We start from the raw sequence: 21,372 nt of genomic DNA, 5'->3' as shown, positions 1-21,372 counted from the left end.
AGGTAAGCATGCCTGTACAGTGACGAGGCATTAAACTGTACATTACTTGAATATGAGACCGTTCTGAAGCAAATAATTTCCACACAACAATAGATGTATAATGTATTCTTAAATGAATCCCACAAGAATTGGAACAATCATCCCCTGGCATTCCCACTGATTTCCACTGATCAGTTACTAACCATCCCCTTTAACATACAATCTGTAATGTTATTCCCCCTGCCTTTTGATAAAGGTAAGTCAAGCACACTTTTATTATTCTAGAAGAATGAATATGTATTGAATCATCTTTAAATATTTTTTATATTGTCGCTCTACTGTGACATCACAAATTGTTGTAATCTTCTTATCCAGCAATGACAGCACATGGACTTTTTGAATGGACTGTCCAATTTTCCTCGAATTTCACTGATGTGTACTACTAGATCCCTGCATTCACTCAGTCCATATACCAGTACATACAGTGTATTTGTAGTAAACTCTCCTTTCTGAACGTCAATCTCACTGAAAGTAAAGATGGCAGAGGTGAAAGCAAACGCTACCTTACCACTGACATTCAAGTAGCCATAACTGTTTCATTTGTCATACTTTGATCTAGCACTGCTAAGGTGCTTGGAAGTTCATGGTTTTCATTCTAAACCACTGTACGGTCTGCAGGGGATAAATCATTCTTCTGATTGATTTCTCCCAACACAGATATTGTTGAGGATCCTGTCCTTCCATGCCTGGAAACTTATGAAGACTGCTGCGAATTCCTATGGGGAAACAAATGTGAGTGCAGCTGGAACATTTACTAATTTTTGTATAAGATAAGCTAATACCGTTGTTTAGCGTGCCTCTTTATCAATAACTCCAATATTAGCTGTAAAAGAATTTTTTGTTTATTGCAAGAATAATTCTTTGCACTAGGCTGGGTAATATGAATTTCATGTGTTTCACTAGCAGGCAAAACAATTTGTGTGCATTTATACTTGTGCTAATTTCACATCGTGAATGCAAAATATGCAGAAATTTCCATAGTGCAAAAAATGTCCACTATTACAGTACTGGTACAATGTATGTGATACTACAGTATAGTGACTTTGTGTAATACTTTCTTAAATTTGAAGAAAGAAAGGGGTTGAAATTGCAGTTTTAAGCACATTGTATTTTTAGAAATGTGTAAATGTCAAAGCACCAATGATTTGTATCACATGCCATCAAAACTATCCAGAGTAGCATACAGACATAAAATCTGTAGATCATATACAGCCACTAAGTTTATGAGCAGCAATATTTGAATGTCAAATTATCATTTGTATCACATGCCATCAAAACTATCCAGAGTGGCATACAAACATAAAATCTGTAGATCATATACAGCCAAGTTTATGAGTAGCAATATTTGAATGTCAAATTGTCTGCTGACGTGACTTTATGTAGATGGATTGACGAATGTCTCCTCCTCTTTCCCTTCCCGCAAAAAAACAAAAACACACAGACAGCAAAACATCCCACAAGAAGGTGGATGAGCTGATAGAGCAGTTCTGCTGCTCCAGTCAGCGGGCAGACATCCTGCGCCACATCATCGACGCCACCGGCACCCTCTTCACCAAATGCATCCAGATTGCCCTCAAGGATGTGGTGCTGGTAAGTCTCTTGAATCCTTTTTAACAGTGGCCGTCAGCAATGCATTTCAGACATGAAACTTATAGGCTTTCGAGTGCAGAGTACTTTGATGTATGGGCACTTAAATAGAAACAGGCGAATGGAAGCATGGAACAGCAACTTAGATTGTATTTAGTATTGCCGTTAGGGGTGGATCCAGGAATTCCATTAAGGGGGGGGGGGCACCTTTACAAAATTAAAGGGGGTGCACATGCCCCCCTCCAGTTATTTCTTTTTCTTTCTTTTGTTGTAACAAACAAAAAAATAAAGGGGGTGTGCACCTGGTGCACTCCCCTCTGGATCTGCCACTGGCTGTGGCATTCAAGTCACTGAAAGAGGCTGTATTGGCCCCTTGAGTGTGGGTGTGTGTGTGTGCATTAATGTGTGATTTAATGGGTAACTTTGCTCAAAGAGGGAGTGTTAATGTGAAGGGAATGGATGGAATGTAAGAAACTGATCACAAAAGTCTTCAGAGTGTTGTACATAGTGTTGAGCCTTTGATTCTCCAAAGTCATGTGGTAGTATGACCTTTTATGCTCTCTTTCAAGGACTGTTCACAGTTGCTTTTACTGTAAGGCAGTTTGTTGTAATCTTTTGTGGTTGATGTACAAGTGAAAGAAATTTACATTATACAGTTTATCAGATATTGGTTAGCTTTAACAATAAGAGCACCTGCATAACGTTTGACGAAGGCTCTCTGTATTGACTAGGTCAAGTAATTTTACCAAATTTAACACTGTAGGTAGTTTGGCCGCATAAGACATAACTCTATATGGGGATGTAATTGAACAGGTGGTGAATTTTTTCCATTGGGCACTACACACAGTCTGCAATCACAAATGGGTTTTTTGACAGGTGTATGTGGAAAATGTGACTCTCTTTAATGCATGCATTACAATTACTCAGGAGTTACCCAGAAACATACAGATATTATAGATATGCGATTTTCCCTACATTAATAGACATTTTTCCATTAATCTAAAAATTATGTGAAATTGTAGAAATAATGTGCGCATGCATCAACAGATATACTTGGAAGGAGTGCATATTTCAGGAATATATCAAACTTCTGGAAATGTAAAGTTTGATAGAATGAAATGATCTTGGAGCATCAGTTTCTTCACTAAAAGATAACTTTAATCACTTGTGAAATGCACTGCCACCCTGTCTAATTCTGTCTCCAGCGGACTATGCAGAAGCATGCTGGGCACATGGACAACCTGAAGATTGCCATGGAAACCTACATAATGAATGCAGTGTATACCAAGGTCTTCAAGGCGGTCAGCCAGTTCTACGCTGCTGAGGTACGTGGGACGCTTGACCGGTCATCCGTGTAGATGTCATCTGGTGTTCATTCACGCTTTATGTCTCACAATTGAATTCCTCTTCTAATCTGTTATCAGGAATCCTTTACTATTTCACAGAAATTTATTTCAAGACTCAGATGACCTCCAACTCTCTGCAGACTCCCTGGAAAGAAAGGATGTGTGAAAAAAGCAAAAACAAGAAACAAAAACAGGAAATAAGCCTGAGGAATCCAGCGTTCTGGTCTTCCATATGATGGAGATTACTGCACATTACTACATGATGAAATTATTTGGACCAGAATCTTGTCTGTCAATCTGTATTGAAGGCCTTTCATGTATCATAGATACATTAATCTTAGTTTGCTACTGTTTGTATGACGATTGTACAGTATGAAATGCTACATGATACTTTTTTTGTGTGTATGTATAAACATACATATCAATGTGTGTGTGTGTGTGTGTGTGTGTGTATGTATGCAGGGCTCAACATTACTGGTGGCCCAGTGACCCTGGGCCACTAAAAGTTGATTTCGGGCCACCAAATTTCCAAAAAGGCTATCTTATGGTGGCCCGATCTGGCAGCTAGAATTCAAAATCAATTGACATGTTTCCTTCTATTTCGGGTCACTGTGTTTCCTTTTTTAGGTCACCCAAATTTCAAATGTAAAGATTGTAATGGTCCAGAACGGCCACCAGAGAAAAGGTTAGTATTGAGAGCCCTGATATATGTATTGGGTAGAATTGTGTCTGGGTGTTTGTAGCAGTAGCCTAGGAGGATAAATGTGGAACTTCTCACAAAACCTCTTACTGCAGGATGCCAATCTGAACAAGATCACGAGGAATCTGTCCGAGCTGCAGGTGAAGGACGTTGGGGTGCGGGCGGAGTTCACCACCAACGTGCCGAGGGCGCGGCGGGAGCTGTCCACCCTGAACAAGTTCAGCACCCCTCTGGGAAAGATGCAGTGCCTTAGGAGGACCGTGCTGGCCATCACGCAGCAGGGCTTCAGGGGCAAGATCATGGAAAACAGTTGAGTTCAGCCAAACTTTATACTCTGAATGTGTGTATGTGTATGTGTGTGACAACTTTGGTTGAAGCTCTGTAGAGACCAGAAGAGGTTGATGCATAAAAAGATAGATGAATGAATGGACGGAAAAATAAAGGAATAGGCGCTGAAGTAGATTGATTGATAGAACTAAAGATAAAAAAGTTAGATAAAAGATTTGTACTTCTTGTGGCTTTATTGTGAAATTTTTTATATGGTAGGATGTTTTGTGATAGAAATGAACTATACATATGCATCAAATGATGCATTTCCTGAATCACTGTTCCTAATGGTAAACAGTGACTGTAAGTGTGAATGTCAACATATTGATGATGCAGCCCTGTGCTCATTGGATTGAAAGAATTATGAAAGAATAAATAAACACTGTGTATACCGGTAAGCTTTTGCTCTTTTTTTTTTTTTTTTTTTGCTTCTCTAGCTGTAATGATTAATGTTAATTTCTTTTGCTTTTTTTTTTTTGTTTAAGGCAAAGCTATGTCCTCTGATGACCTCCTCCCTCTCCTCGTCTTCCTTGTCGTCAAGTCTGACATCCCAAACTGGCTGGCCAACCTCTCCTACATGCAGAACTTTTGTCTCTCCAACTTTGCTGGCGGAGAGTTCGGGTATGTAAGCCATTAGCTGCACTAAGCGTAGACTCAAACTGAAGCCCCAAACCCAACATCTTTCAAGATGTGTGTACAATGGGTGACTGACGAATTTAATGGCATTATATACGTAGTGTATCTGCTAATACATTTGTGGGTAATGTGTATGTAGCTCCTCGTATCTCTTTTTTATCTTTAGTCAAGTGATAGGAATCATTGTGATTGATTACAATCAATTCTTAATGGAGTAGAAGCTATTGATTTTTGCGAAATGAAAATACATAATAAATGTGATCAACATCATTTGATGTCATTTAACCCATTGAGGACGAGTCCTGAGTATACTCGGGCGAGTGTCTATGGGAAATGTGTATTGTAGCAAAATCAGTCCGTCCTCAACGGGTTAAGAAATGCTGAAATGTAAGATCATGTGGCAACATGTCTGAGAAATGGAAATGGTTTTGTGCTTTGTTGCAGGGCTCTCTCAATTGAAATACAAATTCTCCCATTTGGCATGAAGAAAGAAAGAAAGAAAAAAAAAACATGATTGTCATGTGATGATATTCTGGCCAAAATTTTCATGTGATAATATGTGTGATGCGAGATAAACATATTGGTCTGCATGGACTTTATCCGTGAAAGAAATCGAATGAATTTTGTTTCAAGGTTAAACCATCAAGATGTTTTGCTTGGTCCTTACCTTGAACTTGTTATGCTTTTTCATTGGCATTCAATTAATTCCTCTGAACTTGACCTAACTGTAAATTAGTCAGCCTACTTGGATGTAACAATGTAGCCTCAGTCCAACAGGAAGGGCCTGATGGTGTAATAGGGATTAAGGAGATTAGGTAATCCCTTTTTATTGTCAGCTAGTTTGCAGGCATTTGTGCCAGTTGGTGAAGAACGCAATCCAGTTGAAATGCCAATCGGTGCATAAAGCGCAGTAAGGGTTAACAAGATACATCTCATGGTTTCTGTTTCCAAGATTCAATGGTCAAGTTTACGTTCCTCTTCCCCTCAAAGAAAGGAAAAACAAAACAAATGGACATTGGAAAGAGAGAACTATCTGCAGAGCATAGGGTTTTAATTTTTGATGCACATTACCCATATCTCTCTCTCTCTCTCTCTCTCTTTTTGGTTGGTGATCAGATTTTACATGGCGTCCATTGAAGCGGCAGTGGAGCATGTGAAGTCCGGTGCCATGAGCACCTCCACCCTCGCCATGCCCATTTCTGTGGACAAGCCCCGCCTCTCCATACCACCATCCTCGCCCACCTCGCTGAAGAGCTCCGAGAGTCTGTGGCAGAGACTAGACGCCACAGAGGACGGTGTCCCCTCAGTGGATATCCTTTTCCAGGTACTTCTTCCTCTCTCCTTCCTCTTTTTCTTTCTTTCTTGCTTTTTTCTTCCTTCCTTCCTTTCTTGCTTTCGTATCTTTCTCTTTGTATGTCTGTGTTTCTATCTTTCCTTTTTTTCTTCTCCATATGGAGTTTGTATCATCATGGAGAACGCATAAATGTGTAAACTTGAGTGCATGAACATAAAAATTTGAGTTTATTTGTTTTACTTTCAGTAATCCTATTAAGAGGCTCATCAAAATCATTAATGCCAACTCTTCACACCAATGCTTATACATATTACAGGAGAAGATTTTAGAACAATGATTGGACATAGCTACCTTTACTTGGGCCTTGCACGAGAGATACATTCATGTGAGAAGCCTTCTTGTTTTGTTTTAATTCGTAGTATGGTTGTGCTACATGAAGATGTTGATACTGATGTTAATAGAGATTCTGTACCATCCTATTTGGCACTTATTCAAATTTCTACAAAGAGTTAGTTTGTGATGTTAAGGACCTGTTCACATATTAACTTCATAGTTCTGGGTTTGGGATGTTCACAATGCTACATTGAATGCCCATCTGCTCTGTGTCTTCTCTGCAGAAAGTGATAGAGGGAAAGACGGAGGAAATCGAGTCCATGTTGGAGGCCAGCAGTACAGACTACAGCTGGCTGATCAGCAAGATGTGCCATCCACTTTGTGCCTGTGACAAGTGTGAACAGATCCTTGCCAGGTACAGAGAGCCAGTTAGATACATCATGCATTGCTTTTTTGACTGTCAGTGGGTTAGGAATAGATTGGAAGCAGCAAGATGACAAGTGTGAACAGATCCTTTCCAGGTACAGAGAGCCAGTTAGATGCGTCATACATTGCTTTTTTGAATGTCACTGGGTTAGGAGTAGATTGGAAGCACTGAGATGATGACAAGTGTGAACAGATCCTTGCCAGTTACAGAGAACCAGTGAGATGCGTCACACATTATTATGTCACTGGGTTAAGAGTAGATTGGACGCACGGGGATGATTACAAGTGCGATCAGATCCTTGCCAGGTGAAGAGAGCTAGTTTTCATAACATATGCAAAGCTGAATGTCACTCTAATCCATTATAGACTTGATCTGATTTAGGGGTGAAAAAAACTACTTCAAATATACTATTTAATTTCTTTAAAAAAAATCATTGTAAATTGTATCAGGTGGTTATTTTTGTCAATAATATATCCATCCATCTTATGTAAACACTTGATAAAATTGATAGATCTACGGCATAGGTGTACCTATGGATCTGTCTAGCTATATGATCTGTATAGAATACAAGGCCAGAGATATTCCTGTTGATGTCACTGCACTTTTCCCATCTTCCCTTTCCAGCAAGCGGAATGACCCCCGGGCAGTGACAGCCTCCTCCAGAGACAACAGAGGCTGCACTCCCATGCACGCTGCAGCAGCATATGGTATGACCTTTGACCCTTCTGATCCCTTCCTCACAGTGGGCTCTGTCAGTGTCTTTGGCAAAGTTTAGGAACTTTGAGGTGTGGCTTTTTATTTTGTGGCTTTTTATTTAGTGGCTTTATTGCGATCGCCCTTCGTCCGGCGTCCATCGTCCGTCGTCCATCGTGCGTAGTGCGTTGTGCGTAAACTTTTTACATTTTCATCTTCTTCTTGAAATCCCCAAGACTGATTTTCTTCAAACTTGGCAGGTAGCATCCCTAGGTGGTAAGGAACTCAATTTGTTAAAATGGGCACCATGCCCCTCCCAGGGGGCCCCCAGGGAGCCCCCAATATTAAGGAATCTGTAAAAATCTTCTTCTCTAGAACCAGAAGTGATAGAGCTAAGTTAATACTATGAGTTAGTACATTGATGACTGTAGTTTCAAGTTTGTTCATGGCAGAATCAGGGGTGCCCCCCTTGGGACCCAGGGGAGGGGGTGGGGAGGGGTCCTAATGGGGCCTAAATTGTACATTTTCATCTTCTTCCTGAAAACCTCATGATGGATTTTCGTCAAACTTGGTAGGTACATGTAGCATCCCTAGGGGATCAGGATCTCAATTTATCAATATGGGCACCGTGCCCCACCCAGAGGGCCCCAGGGGGCCCCAATCCCCCCACATTAAGGAATCTTAAAAAAAGTGGGCCATTATTGTACATTTTCGTCTTCTACTTGAGAATGCCTGGTCATATTTTGGTAGAGCTGTGAATAATTTAGATTAGTCACTGCGTGAAAGGTGAACTTGCGATACTCAGGTGAGCGCTAGACCCACGGGTCTCTTGTTTTATATCTATTACCATCTCAAGTGCAATTTCCTTTCAAGTTGGTCAGACTTGGGAGAGGAGGGCTGCTTCTTATGAATTATTGCAAGAGGTAGATATCTTGACAGGGTACTAGCTGGTTTGTGGGCTAGAGTGCTAGGGTGATGTGGTACTGTGGTGCAGTGGATATGGCTAAAGACTACAGACAATCAGGACATGATCAGTGGAATTCTGGTTTCAAATCCTGTATGATGATGTATAAATGGATATTCAGCAGTCCTGTGGTAATGACGGCATTGGGGCCCTTTAGGGCATGGTGCTAGTACAGAAGAGACTATCATTGAGAAATAAGTCGTCATCACCATCATCATCGTCATAATCAGTATTATATATATTTTTTTTTCATTATCAGCATCATTACTATGACAATAATCATCATATCATAAGTGTTATATCTCCCTGATATCGTATTAATTTTGCCCCCTCTCTGTTCAGGTTATCCAGATGTAGTACACGCCTTGATGAGGAGGGGAGGCGAGGTCAATGCCACTGATTACCACGGGTCAACGCCGCTACACCTGGCCTGCCAGAGAGGGCACCAACATGTGACTGTAAGAATCATCCTCCGTGCATATAATAGAAGCTTTAGATCTGCGTTGCGAATGCTAAGACAACTCCGCCTCCTGGGTTGGACAATGGAAACAGCTGTCTTGCACATGTGCAGAATACCATTTTTTGGGCCTGATTAGCATCGTCTTAGCATTCACATCGTAGATCTAAGGCTCAATACTATTTCGTCCAGACACAGCCCTGAGGAGATAGGGTGGCTAAAGATTGATATGTACAGGGAATGTAACTGGGTGTGACTAGCTAGCATTCCGTACCAAATCCCAAAGTGGTGCATGAATTCATTTTATGTCAGTAGAATATACAAAGTTGTGGTAGAAACATTCGTTCATGCTGTTTCCAAGTGTAAAGGTGTAGCTGTATGAAATAGTGCATTGCATTGACCTTTGAACCTCTAGGGCACCATTTCCATGCATGTGGGCAGTTGGCAAGAAAGCCAAGTTTACAATAACCCACACTTTCAAGTGATGCCACATTTGTGCTCCCTTTGCAATTTCAGATGAATTATTAAGATGTCTTGTGCACATAGCATCATATCCAGAAATGAACATCAGATGAATGCAGCATCTTTGTCTGACATGGCAGACAAATAATAGAAGGAATCAAGGTTCTTTTGACTGGAATAACTACCTATCATCATCTGCTCATGGATGCACGCAGTGTAGGGAGTAAATATCTTGGCACCAAGTTTGTGATCACATTCAAGGTTAATTTCACATCCCTTCCCCCATCTTGATGTCTTTTCACAGCTGTTGCTGCTTGCCAAAGGAGCCATGGTGGGCATTGAAGACAATGACGGCAACAGGCCTTTGCATTTGTGCAGTGCAAACGGCCATGAAGAGGTTAGGACCTTTTTTTCTCTCTCACTTTCCATCTGCCTGTCTGCCATTTTGTTGTTTGTTTTTTTTTTCTCTCTCTTTCTCTCTGCTCTGCTTTTGAGAAAGGGGTTGTATTTGTTTTTTAGTCAGAAGTATGGTATTTGACACTTTTCTTTCCTTTTATGGTGTGGACGACCATGTATGATAGCAGACCAGCAACATGTCCTTCATGTTTATTGTCATCAAATGACAGCTGCTTAAGATTAAGTGATGCTGTGATTGACTGCTAGGGCAGTGCATCCTGCTATCACAATATACATATTCCTAGCTGTCCACAAATCCACTCAAGGGGACACAAGTGAGTAATAAAATGTTGTGGCTGTGAACTGTTTAAAGGGGCATTCCAGCCAGTGGGAGGGGCAAATTGCCGATGGCCGGTGGGTATTTTGAGAGCTGATACAGTAAAAGTATACTACAGTAAGTAAGTTGGTCATGTCAGACCAACAGTCATTGTTGTAGCATACAGATTATAACACATATACAGTAATTGCATCATCCTTAGCAAACATCTTGAAGATTTTATTTATGCTAATACAATGCTGGTGAGAGCTGTTGATATTGTCAGTCATAGTGAACCTTGGTTTAAAGTAGGATTCTGTGGTTGGGACAGTAGAGACTTAATTTGTACAGTTCTTGATGGCAGGCAGTCATCATTCAAAGAAGCATTCATATCATTTCCTGCCTCTTTTCTTTCTCACCCAGTGTGTGAAGGCACTGCTGTACTCCACCCGACCCTGCCAGAGGGTGTGCATCAATGCCACCAACACCAGGGGGGATACCGCCCTTCATCTGGCATCCAGATGGGGATACGGTAAGGTCATACGCTCTTACCTTGTGAACAGAGTGTGTTAAGTATGCAGTACCCTGACCATTTAATTGTGTTCAGTAAGGCAAGGAGTGTGTGTGTAGTCTTTGTTACTAGACCCTGACAGGATGTGTTTAAAATGCTGGCATGTAGTCTATATTCTAGACCAAGAGTGAAGATGTTGTGTATTCTGATTTGTGGAAGGTGTTACAGGAGGACAGGAGGTTTCTACCGATTGTGACAGGCCAAAGAAGATCTACACAAAGCGGATGAAGAAATTCTGTACTAAAAAAATACAACAAAAACACACACACAAGAAAAGCCAAGTGTGTAATTTATAAAGATATTTATTGACTAGTTAACGGTATTGTAGGAAATTGATTGTACACGGTCCTGTCTGTGGATTTCTTCAATTTGTTTGCAGTCAACCACTCATGAATGTATTGCTTATTTTGTCTGATATTTTATCAATATGTTTTCAATCTGTTTGAATTTATGTTATTGCTGTTTTGGACGTGAGATCTTTAATCTGTGCATTTCCACATAAAGTATCTAAAACTGACAGATCACTGAATATTTCTCCCCCTTTTGAATGGTAGCTGCAATATCATCATTTCCATTCCTTTCACTTGGTGATTGAGGTAATTGCTCACTGGTCGCCCCACTGTTTCCTCCAATCCTGCAGCCAACATTGTGACAACGCTGATAGACCATGGGGCGTCAGTAGAGGCCAAGAACCGGAGGCAGGAGACTCCCCTCATGTGCTCCCACAACATCAACATCTCAAGGGCCATCCTCTATAGCTCGCAGAACCAGACCGATGGGGGCAGCCCATATGTGAGTGTTAGGCATTACACTATTTACCCATGCTGTGTTTGTATATCTGTGTGTATGTGTTTGTTTGTTTTCTGTACCATTGATGTGTCTCAAGGGAGAAAAATTATGTAATAACACTCATGTACAGTTTGGAACGTACATGTTGGTTCATACACTTGTGCACTACATTGTTGGCCTGTTACTGCAAGTCAGTCATCCTGTTGGGAAAAAAGATGATATACAGACATTCACTGAAATCCTGATAGGAAAGATTTTTTTTTATTTTTTATTTTTTATTTATTTTTTTTATTTTTAGGGGGGGGGGGAGGGGGATATGTAGGAGGCTTGGGTGATTTCATTTTTTCCATTTTGCACCATGAACTCACATGTCTATAGCTACTTTATACCATAAGCTGGCTCCTGGAGACCATTTGCAGTTCTTACTTTTGTAAATTGTGCAAGAAGTGAAAAATCTTGGACACAAGGAGTCAAGATATTCCAAGTACCAGGCACATGATCCACAACATAAATCACCCGAAACATGCTTGTTGATGCTTGCAATTCTTGATTTGATTATGTCTGAGTTCAGGATCAACTAATTACATTGAGTAGCCATGATGAAAGAACAATTGTCACGCTTGATATTCATTTCAATGTTTTCACTCTCAGGCCACAAGCCCTCCCATCGCAAGCATCTTGTCAACATCAGAAGAGGATCTTGTCATTCCTCACCGAGTGTCAGTAGTTAAGCCAACGAGACTGATACAACCAGGCCAGAAGGAGGTAAGCCTCTCTGCCGCTGGCAAATCATCTTGAAAATTCCCTTTAATGTGGTAGTTTACCAATATATGTCTGCAGAGGGAAAACTTTCCAGAACAAAGATGCTGTTTCCGTCAAGCAAGTCATGTTCCTAGTTGGAGGACTCATGAAGCTCTGCTTACTTTAATGTGGCGGTTAGCCTGTGTGTGTGTGTGCATGCTTTTTAATTTTGCGCTTGCATACCGTACATCAGTAGGTATGTGTTGCATTACCTGAGTACTTTTTATTGCGTCTGTTACTTTCAATACATTTTTTGAACAGTCTCATTTTATTTTTTTGTTGTTGTGAATTTTTATTCTTTTGAAGGCATTTATGTATTTTCGAATTCCCTTCAGATTTCCATAAAGCAGGGTTCCCACTTAGCTGACTTGTAGTGGCGAGTTATGGCATACTGTCAAGTATATCTGAAAGTTTGAAGGTGGAGAGTTATTGCAAGTAATATACATGTGTAGACTTCATCTTGAGCTTGTTACAAGTAATGCAAGTGTATTATGAGCTTAGCGCGAGTTGCAACAAGTTGCAAAGAGTTAGCAAAGTTTTGAACATGATCAAAAATTGAGGACTTGCTTGCGATTTCATGCAGAGTTGTGCTCAGTTAATTCGAGTCATGCTGAGTTGTCGTGAGTTATCTCGAATTGCATGAAGAGCTGTACTCTAGTTATCAGGAGTGCCTCCTCTATCTACACAACTTGCCATGACTCACTACTACAATTTGGCTAATTTGGAAGGAATTTTTATGCAAATTCATGCAAGTTAAAGCTTGTGTAGCTCGCCATTACTCGAGACTACAACTTGACTAAGTGGGAACGTACCTTAACAAATACAAATTTTTCAGAATGGTTGGCAGCTCTGTTGTGTCTTGTGTCTCTTCAAGGCAGAAAGTGATTGTAGTATCTCATGAAACTCAATTTCCTGCCAAAGAGTCATTTCCATTTTTGCTTTCATACTCCACTATCCCACCATTTCCCATCTTTGCATTGTGCAGGTGGAGAAACTGCTTCGCAGCGTGGCCGACAATGACCTGGTCATGATGAAGCACCATCTCGGCTGGCTGAGCGACAGCGACTTCGACGATGACGAGGAAGATGGCGAGAGCAGTTATCTGGCAGACATGAAGCTCTGTCACCCTCTCTGCCAGTGCAGTAAATGTGCAATGCTCCAGAAGGTGGGTAATACCTCCTAGAAAGGGGTTTTGAATTCAAGACCAGTTGGCCAGATTGTGTCATACCATAGAAAGACATGTACACAATGACTGGCTGGTCACAAAGTGTGAAGAATCTGCTCATGAGAAAGTTTTAATTTGGGTGCTTTGTCAGCCTGCAGGGAACCTTGTCAAGAAAAATGGTCAATTTTTTTTTTACCAATGGTTGTGGCAAGACTTCAGTTTTGATGTCAGAATGGCGAATGAATCTTCTGTATATCCATTTAATGATGCAGTGATTTTTTTTTTTTTAAATGGGAGGGTGGCTGATTCTTAAGGAAATGTGTGTTAAAGGGGAAGGCTAGTAACTGATCAGTGGGAATCAGTGGAAATGCTGGGAGATGATTGTTCCAATCCTTATGGGATTCATTCAAGAGTTCATTGTATATCTATTGTTGTGTGAAAATGATTTGCTTCAGAACGGTCTCATATTCAAGTAATGTGCAGATTAATGCCTCGTCACTGACCAGGGACGCTAACCTGGAAGCATTAAACTGCACATTACTTGAATATGAGACCATTCTGAAGCAAATCATTTTCACACAACAATAGATATACAATGAACTCTTGAATGAATCCCATAAGGATTGGAACAATCATCTCCCAGCATTTCCACTGATTCCCACTGATCAGTTACTAGCCTTCCCCTTTAATGCCAATTCAATATGACCACCAGTCAAAACTGTGATTTCATATTTTCCAGCATCTACGTAACTGCTTTAGTGTAGTCTCTAATCATGTAATGTATGTGGTCATTATTGCGGTAATGTGAGAACTGAAAAATGCACTGAAGTCCAGTTCACCAAACCAAGTACTGTTGCCCCATCCAGTGCATGTCATGAATTACAATATTGTACTTTAGGTACATGTATACACAGTGTTCTGGATCAGTGCTGATAGTAAAAGTGTAGAATGCCAGATTTTGTTGTTGTTGGGCTCATGTGTTCTTTTGTCATGTAAATTTGAATGAGCCAATAATTTGGGCCACAACACTGGCCACCTGCTCTCTTGTACCAACTTTGCAGCGCACCAGGATGAACACCAACGGGCTGAGCGTGAACTCCTGCAACCAGGAAGGGTACACGGCCCTCCATGTGGCTGCCCTGCATGGCCACGAGACCCTCATTGACACCCTGCTGCGTAGGGGGGCCAACCCCAACAACAAGAACAGCAGCAGCCAGCAGAGCACCCCGCTCCACCTGGCCTGCCAGTGCAACCACCCCAAGGTGAGCAGAATGCCAATGTCACTTTCACTCAGCCATGCTGACAGAACCAATAGCAGGTGGACCGCATTTCATATGGCAGCCACAAACAGTCACAACTTCACATTAATGTTACATTATCAGTTGAGATAAAAAGAAAGCTCTTATTCTGTAGACTTATTTTTATTTTTTTTTTTCGACAGTGTAAGACCCATTTAGATTGTCAGCTGACAGTGTCTCCATGATAGCAGCAGCATGAGGATGTGGCAACAGCTATCAGCCCAGCTGCTGAGAGTATTTCACTTGTTCACTGCAGTCATTATAACCTACCACAGTTACAAATTGTTTGGTCAGGTAGGACCTTGCATAGAGTTGTCGTGCTTCACTCGTGGTCTGCTTTCAGTGATCCGCGGATCTGAATGAGAATACACAAGCAGCATGGACGCTTATGCTGCTCCAAGCATATTTCCCAAAACTTAATAAAAAATGCTGATACTAGACCAAGCTGACATTCTTCAATCCCCTGTCTTTCATCATTCCTGTCCTCAGAGCTATTATTTCAGGCGTGCCAACGACAACTGACAAAGTATTAACCGCCCAAAGATAGATGGACATCATAGATCCTCTCGACGGTTAAGAATATAACATCTGTTATGTAAAAGCATTTTAGACTTCCTGTATTTGACATAGATGCAAGTGAGTCTCATTATGTGTAACACAAGAAATGGGGTTGCTCATTTTTTGAAAAATGAAAGATGTGAACAAGTTGATGCTGTGCTGTTAGTCTGGCGAGTAGCAAAACCAATCAGCTATGACAGCTAAAACTCTTTGCTGTGGTAGCTGTAAAATAATCAGAGACATCTGCCTGAAGGAGGCCCTTGAAGAAATGTTTTGTGATGCTCCCTACTCTGTGCCTGTAGGTAGTGGCCAAGCTTCTGCTGCACGGGGCTAAGTGCAATATCAAGGACTCCCGTGGGAACACCCCACTCCACTACTGCTGCTTGAACGGCCATGTGGACCCAGCTGAAGTACTCATTCAGGTAACAGGAACAAGAACAGCAACGATAGCAAGAACAGTTTTCTACAACACTGAAGACTGGAAGTGAGAATTGCACGTACCATTGTGGGTCACAGGGATGGAGTGTTATGGTCATTCAGAATCTGCAGTCCAGAAACAACAACAATCCCAAAATGAAAATGAAAAAAAAAAAAAAAAAAAAGCATGATGGATGACCAAGTGAAACTAACAACAAAGTAATTCTTTACTCAAACAGTAAAGGGCTTCTTTCTGTAAATTACATGTAGCTCTCAAAGCAGTTGTTTGCTCCAAATTGTTCTCTAGATAAGTAGCTGTAGACATGTGCATAGCCTTCAAACATTAAATGTGTTCAATGCAGTGTTATGAATACACTGCCTGAAGTAGCTGTTCAGGTTCATGTGGACACTATCGTTTGTAGCATTATGATTCAAATCTTTCACTCCAGCTGACCAGAAGATGGTTTTTAGCATCTGGTGAATGTAAGGACAATGCTGATACAAAGTGATTATATGATATGTCGGAGCTTTTTCTCAGAAAGTTTTACTTTTACTCTTTTTGCAATAATTGTAGTGCCATCATGACTACCGGTAATACACTACTGTTTTGTTGTTTCCTGGCTGTTACCATGGCGACTGCAATTAATGCCATTTCACAATGATTGAAAGCTTCCTTAGAAATTTGACACTCATCAATATTAAACATAATAAGTAAATAAATTCATACTACACCTGCAAGAATGAAAAGTGTCAATCCAAAGGGCCAGCAGAACAGTGCTATCATGCATATCTACAATGTGAATGATCCTGTGTTTAATTGCCAAGACCTTGTTGCGTTGATGAAACAATGCATTTGCCTTTTTTATATTAATTTATCTATTTTTTCTTCCCCTGGCAGCATGGTGCCAGCGTTAACCAGATCAACCAAAGAGGCAACAGCCCCCTGCATGAGGCAGCCAGGTTCAACTTTGCACCCCTGGTCAGACTACTGCTTGACCTTGGTCAGGCCAACCCACACCTGAGGAACAAGGCGCAGCAGATACCCCTCCGACTCACACAGGTCAGGGCCCACATGGTGTATGTAGAAATCACGCCTTAGGCTTACCCATCGGATCGCAGAGGTTCCTAATGTAGAACTCAATGGTTGGGACTAGTCAGGTGGATGATTCAGTCTAAAGCAAAGAAAACATGGAGAACATTCAAAAGAACGCAACATACATGATGATATACTCTGATAGACGATGATAGACTTTACGATGCTGCAGGCAACTGTTAAATTTATGTCCCTGATTAGAACCAATCAAAATTGAGGATTCATGAAATGAGGTGGATAACATTCTTTATTTTCTCTCCATGTAGAAGCGCAGTGACATCGCCCAGATGCTGAAGATGGCAATGAGGAGAGACGATGACGTGGAGTCTGTGACGTCCACGGAGACCAACACCTCCTCGGGCTCCTCCCAGGCGGATCCCACGGATGCCAACCAAGAGGCCGGCCCTCTCAGTCCGGACCACAGCCGCACAGCAGCAGCTGAGGACTCAGCAGGCATCCCAGCCAACGCCCGGGCCGACGCCCAATTAAACAGTTAGTGTCTCTGTGTCATTTGTGAGGATGTGTTTGTTGGGGAAAAGTTTAAAACTGCTTGCATGCAAAGGAACATTATGCCTATTTCAGGAACATCAAAATATATCTTCAAACATTGGAGTGATTCTCTGACAGAGAGGCAGGAGGTATATAAGTCACCAAATTGTAAATCATTGAGATCCTAATGCTTCTCAAGGGACATAACAGAAACATCAATGGCATTTCTGCTTTATTTTACACTTTATCTGCATGCCCTTTCATGAGAGATCAATCACTAATTACTTGATGAGCCAATAATTCACTATCGACTGTGATTAAGCATCTTCATAAAAGGAAAAATGATGTCGCAAGCACATGTCGAGTCATTTGACCCCCCTTTTTTTCTCCAACATGCGAGAATGATTTGAAGGGATTGAATAGATAAAGACTGCAATCAAAACTAAAAAGAACAAAAAAGAACAAAACAGAAGGATGAAATGGTCAGCATTAGTGTAAAATACACCAGTTTCAACATTCAAATGCAAAGTTAGTGATACAGAATTTTCACTCTCAGTTCAATAAACCAGCTCATAGTTCTACTCTGCATGAGCAGACAAATTTCATTTGTACCAACAGGCATATTGGTTTTAAAATTCACTGAGATAAGCATATGTGATGTAATGATTATTCACATAATCCTTATAACAGGGCTCCACACTAACTTTTATTTTTGGTGGCCCAAAGGCAAACATCTGACCTTTTTTGGTGGCCCGATGAATCCACCACATTGTTTATTTCTGAAATTTTGGTGGCCCGACTTGCGTTTTTGGTGGCCCCGGGCCACCGGGCCACCGTTAGTGTCGAGCCCTGCTTATAAATGGTGCTTGCTAGTGCATCCACCTCACAGCAACAAAGTGTTCAGTAAAACCTTATATTTGGTAGAAAATTTATTAATGCATTTAATGCAAACAATGAAATTGATGTACCCCAAGCATAAATTGACAGGCATTCTAGTCACCTAGACTATGCAAGTTAATTTTCTTTCTTTTTTTTTGTAGAAGATGAATTCCATGAATTATTACGTCAAACAAACTTATGCATTATGTCACTTTGAAAATGAATGAAATGCCTAACCATCTGAGAAAAGAAAAAGGTCATTTGTACCAAATGTGCGTATGAGCTGATTAGGAACTGACTCATTCAATTCTCTGCTTTTTGATTGATGCACTTGTAAATTCATCTGTGTTCCCCCTTCCTTCTCTCCCTCTCTTCAATTTCCCCAAATTTGGTGGCCTGATTTGTTGTTCATGCTCTCATTGTCGTTGATATTCACTCGCAATATGGTTTATTTGTGTACTTCTGGGTTTTTGGTTGTTTTTTTCAACCCAATGGATGTGTGTTGGCCTTGAAAGAATACCCTTACTAAGTGCAATGTAACCTACGGACTGTCACACACGCATGGTCACATCGTATTCACAACAGCACCACTTTCATCTCAGGCTTTTAACAGTATGCAATAATGTAACGATATGAAATCTTTTTATACCTCCGCCAACGAAGTGACTGGAGGCATTATTATTTTTTTTTTTTTTTTTTGAGATTCCAGAGCATGTTCCTTCCAAAGTTGGATTTACTGAATGAATGCATGTGAGGAAAGACCATGTAGAAAAATATGTATTAGTAAATGTCACTCAGAAACACTTAGGCAGAAGAATGACCATAGTACGTACGTAAACATCTGTGCGAGAATGCGTGAAATGAGAAAGCAGAGTATTGGCATCCCATCTGCCTGCCCTCTTCATGGCTCGTCTTCCCCCTCTCCGCCCCCTTTTGCTCCTTCCTCCCACACCCCAACCATGCATGCAGAATCTCCACTGAGACCACTGTCCATGCATGAGTTCTCAGACTTTTTCGGCGACACGGACCGCTCCAGCATCAGGGCTCTGAACCAGTCCATCAGGGAGTTTGAGCCGGCCCGCCAGCTGCGGCACGTCGAGGTGGAGGATAAGCAACAGCTCAACTGGAATCTCTACCTGCGTCAGCAGGTGAGCAAAAGGACACCAAAATATTTCCTCGTGATGCAAGAATTATTACACCCCCCCCCCTTTCCGAACTCTCACTCTCTTTCTCTCTGTAGTCAGAGATTAGTCCAAGATAATTATGTAATTAGAGTTTAGAATGATAACAAACATAAATTCTAGTCTCTTAGCCATCCTGTGGGCATACATTTCCATTTATTTTAGCTCTGGTTGGGCATTGCGAGAATCATCCGAGCAGAATGTGCCATCACATGCAGCTAAAGGGGACACAAGGTTTATGTTACGATGCCGTCGTGGGGATGTCATGTTTTTCTCTGTTCTCTTTCTTTGTCTCATCCTGCTTCTTAACCGCCCCCTTCCGATCTTTGTTAAGACTCTGTGTTTCTCTTTATCAACCCACAGCTTGAAATCCAGCATTTCGATCGGCGTAAGCTGAGGCGGGCGAAGACGGAGGACAAAAGCGGCCCCTTCCTTGACTGGATAGAGGAACATGGCCAGCATGCCTCTCATGTGGAGAACGCAGAAGTTCATGATCATAGCTTGAAAGACTGTGATACAAGTGCAGAGGGCTCCTCGATTGCATGTCGTAGCCCCGAGCCAAGTGACATTGAGATGATGAGCAGAAATGTAGGCAGTGGTTGCCGTGGTGACCCAACATCACTTGGTACTTTGACAGAAGATGATGTTGCTTTGCTAGACTCAGAAACAATTGCGAGTGTCGCCGACGGTGTTGTTACTGGAGAGGACACCAGAGATGTTTGCTGTGTTACCAAAAAGAGTGCCGGTGCTGTGCTTTCGGATGAGGGATGCAGCACAGCAGAGCAAGGGTCATTACCACCATCAATCAGTGACGATGTTAACTCACCCCCGGGCGGGGAATGTGATCCGTTAGGAAGCAAATCCCAGGGTGGATCCCCGCCGAGCAGCAGCCCTGTCATGCCCTCCCAGAGAGAGGCAAGGGAGGAGAACATTGGAGACGCTCTAACGACAACATCAACACCGGCAGCAGGGGCCAGGACGGGTGATGCAGGCGTCTTGTCCGAGAGCATCGACGGTGGAGACCCGACCGTGTCTGCCGTGCGGAGTCCTGTTTGGGCAGACGACCACCGCAATTATGGAGCGAACCCAGGGACTAACGATGATGGGGTGAATGGCCTAGGGGCGCCATTAGGCAGGGATGACGCTGGGACCGCGGACAAACAAACGAGTGCCAAATATGTTGTCTCAGTCCTCCCGACCGGCATAGCCATCAATGGGGCATGCCAGGGTGAAGAATGACGTGAGGCCGCAGCTCGTTACGCAGTGGTCCCACGATCTGATCAGATTACCAAAAGCAAACCACAAACATACTGAGGGAGAAGGAGATCGACATGCATGATAAGAAAGTACTTATGAAAACAAGATATTTTGTTTTGTTTTACGCCACATGTTTGTTTGTTTCTGTATGATCGAGTGTGTCTTATCTCTCTCTCCGACTCCCAAGATACTTTAAAAGAAAAATATATAGAAAACAACTTTGTCTCCTGCATAGATTGTTGGTTTCATATATCTTTAGTTTCTTCAAAGAGTACCGAAACTTTTTTGACTAACAATGTTAGAAAATGTGGAAAGAGGGAAAGAAATTTGTCTAATGAACGAATTCACACTCAGTATAAGCTAAAGGGAACAGCTGTGAAGAAAAAAAATAAGATTTATTATTTTATTCTTGAGATGAGCATGACTTATTCAATGTGATGTGCTGCTGTATCATTTGCTAGAATTTTTCATTGTGCAATTCCAGAGTGAGAGATCAGATCAATCCGGTTTCAGAACAGTGCCAAAGTTGAATGAAGAAAAAAGGCCATGAAAAAGAAACAATTGAAAAGGAATTATGTTGGGGTTTTTTCTCCATCAGGGAGTTTTTTTGTTGTCGTTGTTTTAATTATCCCCATGAATGAAAAAACACACACAAAAAAACACCTCTATCATAACTTTATTGAGTTTTCATTATATGAAATGAATTCACTTTTGAAAATTCCATTTCGCTATTGGAATAAGACCTGGAATGCTTGGAAAACTAATTGTTGAAATGCACTTTTTTTGGCAGTTGGAGCACTCGGCACATCGCACTTTCTTCATTTGCATACAAATATGAATAGTATAATGTAAAGGTTATTCATCATGTGGCCTTTCCAAGCAAACCCTTGTGGTCAC

At 41.5% G+C, this 21,372-nt stretch overlaps 1 protein-coding gene across 1 annotated transcript in view; it reads left to right on the top strand.

Annotated features, from left to right (window-relative positions):
- Positions 1–20,770, top strand: part of LOC140232944 (ankyrin repeat domain-containing protein 27-like) — a 40,676-nt gene extending 19,906 nt beyond the window's left edge. The window contains exons 6-25 of the mRNA XM_072313053.1: positions 697–771; positions 1,481–1,629; positions 2,832–2,951; positions 3,768–3,981; positions 4,485–4,620; positions 5,752–5,959; positions 6,547–6,677; positions 7,314–7,396; positions 8,689–8,804; positions 9,570–9,662; positions 10,401–10,509; positions 11,189–11,340; positions 11,989–12,102; positions 13,124–13,303; positions 14,365–14,565; positions 15,462–15,581; positions 16,475–16,636; positions 16,936–17,095; positions 18,959–19,185; positions 19,582–20,770. Of these exons, the coding sequence (XP_072169154.1) occupies positions 697–771; positions 1,481–1,629; positions 2,832–2,951; positions 3,768–3,981; positions 4,485–4,620; positions 5,752–5,959; positions 6,547–6,677; positions 7,314–7,396; positions 8,689–8,804; positions 9,570–9,662; positions 10,401–10,509; positions 11,189–11,340; positions 11,989–12,102; positions 13,124–13,303; positions 14,365–14,565; positions 15,462–15,581; positions 16,475–16,636; positions 16,936–17,095; positions 18,959–19,185; positions 19,582–20,457 (3,626 nt within the window). The 3' untranslated portion in view covers positions 20,458–20,770. The remainder of the gene's footprint in view (positions 1–696; positions 772–1,480; positions 1,630–2,831; positions 2,952–3,767; positions 3,982–4,484; positions 4,621–5,751; positions 5,960–6,546; positions 6,678–7,313; positions 7,397–8,688; positions 8,805–9,569; positions 9,663–10,400; positions 10,510–11,188; positions 11,341–11,988; positions 12,103–13,123; positions 13,304–14,364; positions 14,566–15,461; positions 15,582–16,474; positions 16,637–16,935; positions 17,096–18,958; positions 19,186–19,581) is intronic.
- The last annotated feature ends 602 nt before the right edge of the window (positions 20,771–21,372 follow it).

This window comes from Diadema setosum, chromosome 9, assembly GCF_964275005.1.
Source record: "Diadema setosum chromosome 9, eeDiaSeto1, whole genome shotgun sequence".
Lineage (NCBI taxonomy): Eukaryota > Metazoa > Echinodermata > Echinoidea > Diadematoida > Diadematidae > Diadema > Diadema setosum.
The sequence above is the reverse complement of the archived record's forward strand: the minus strand, read 5'-3'. Positions and strand labels throughout refer to the sequence as shown.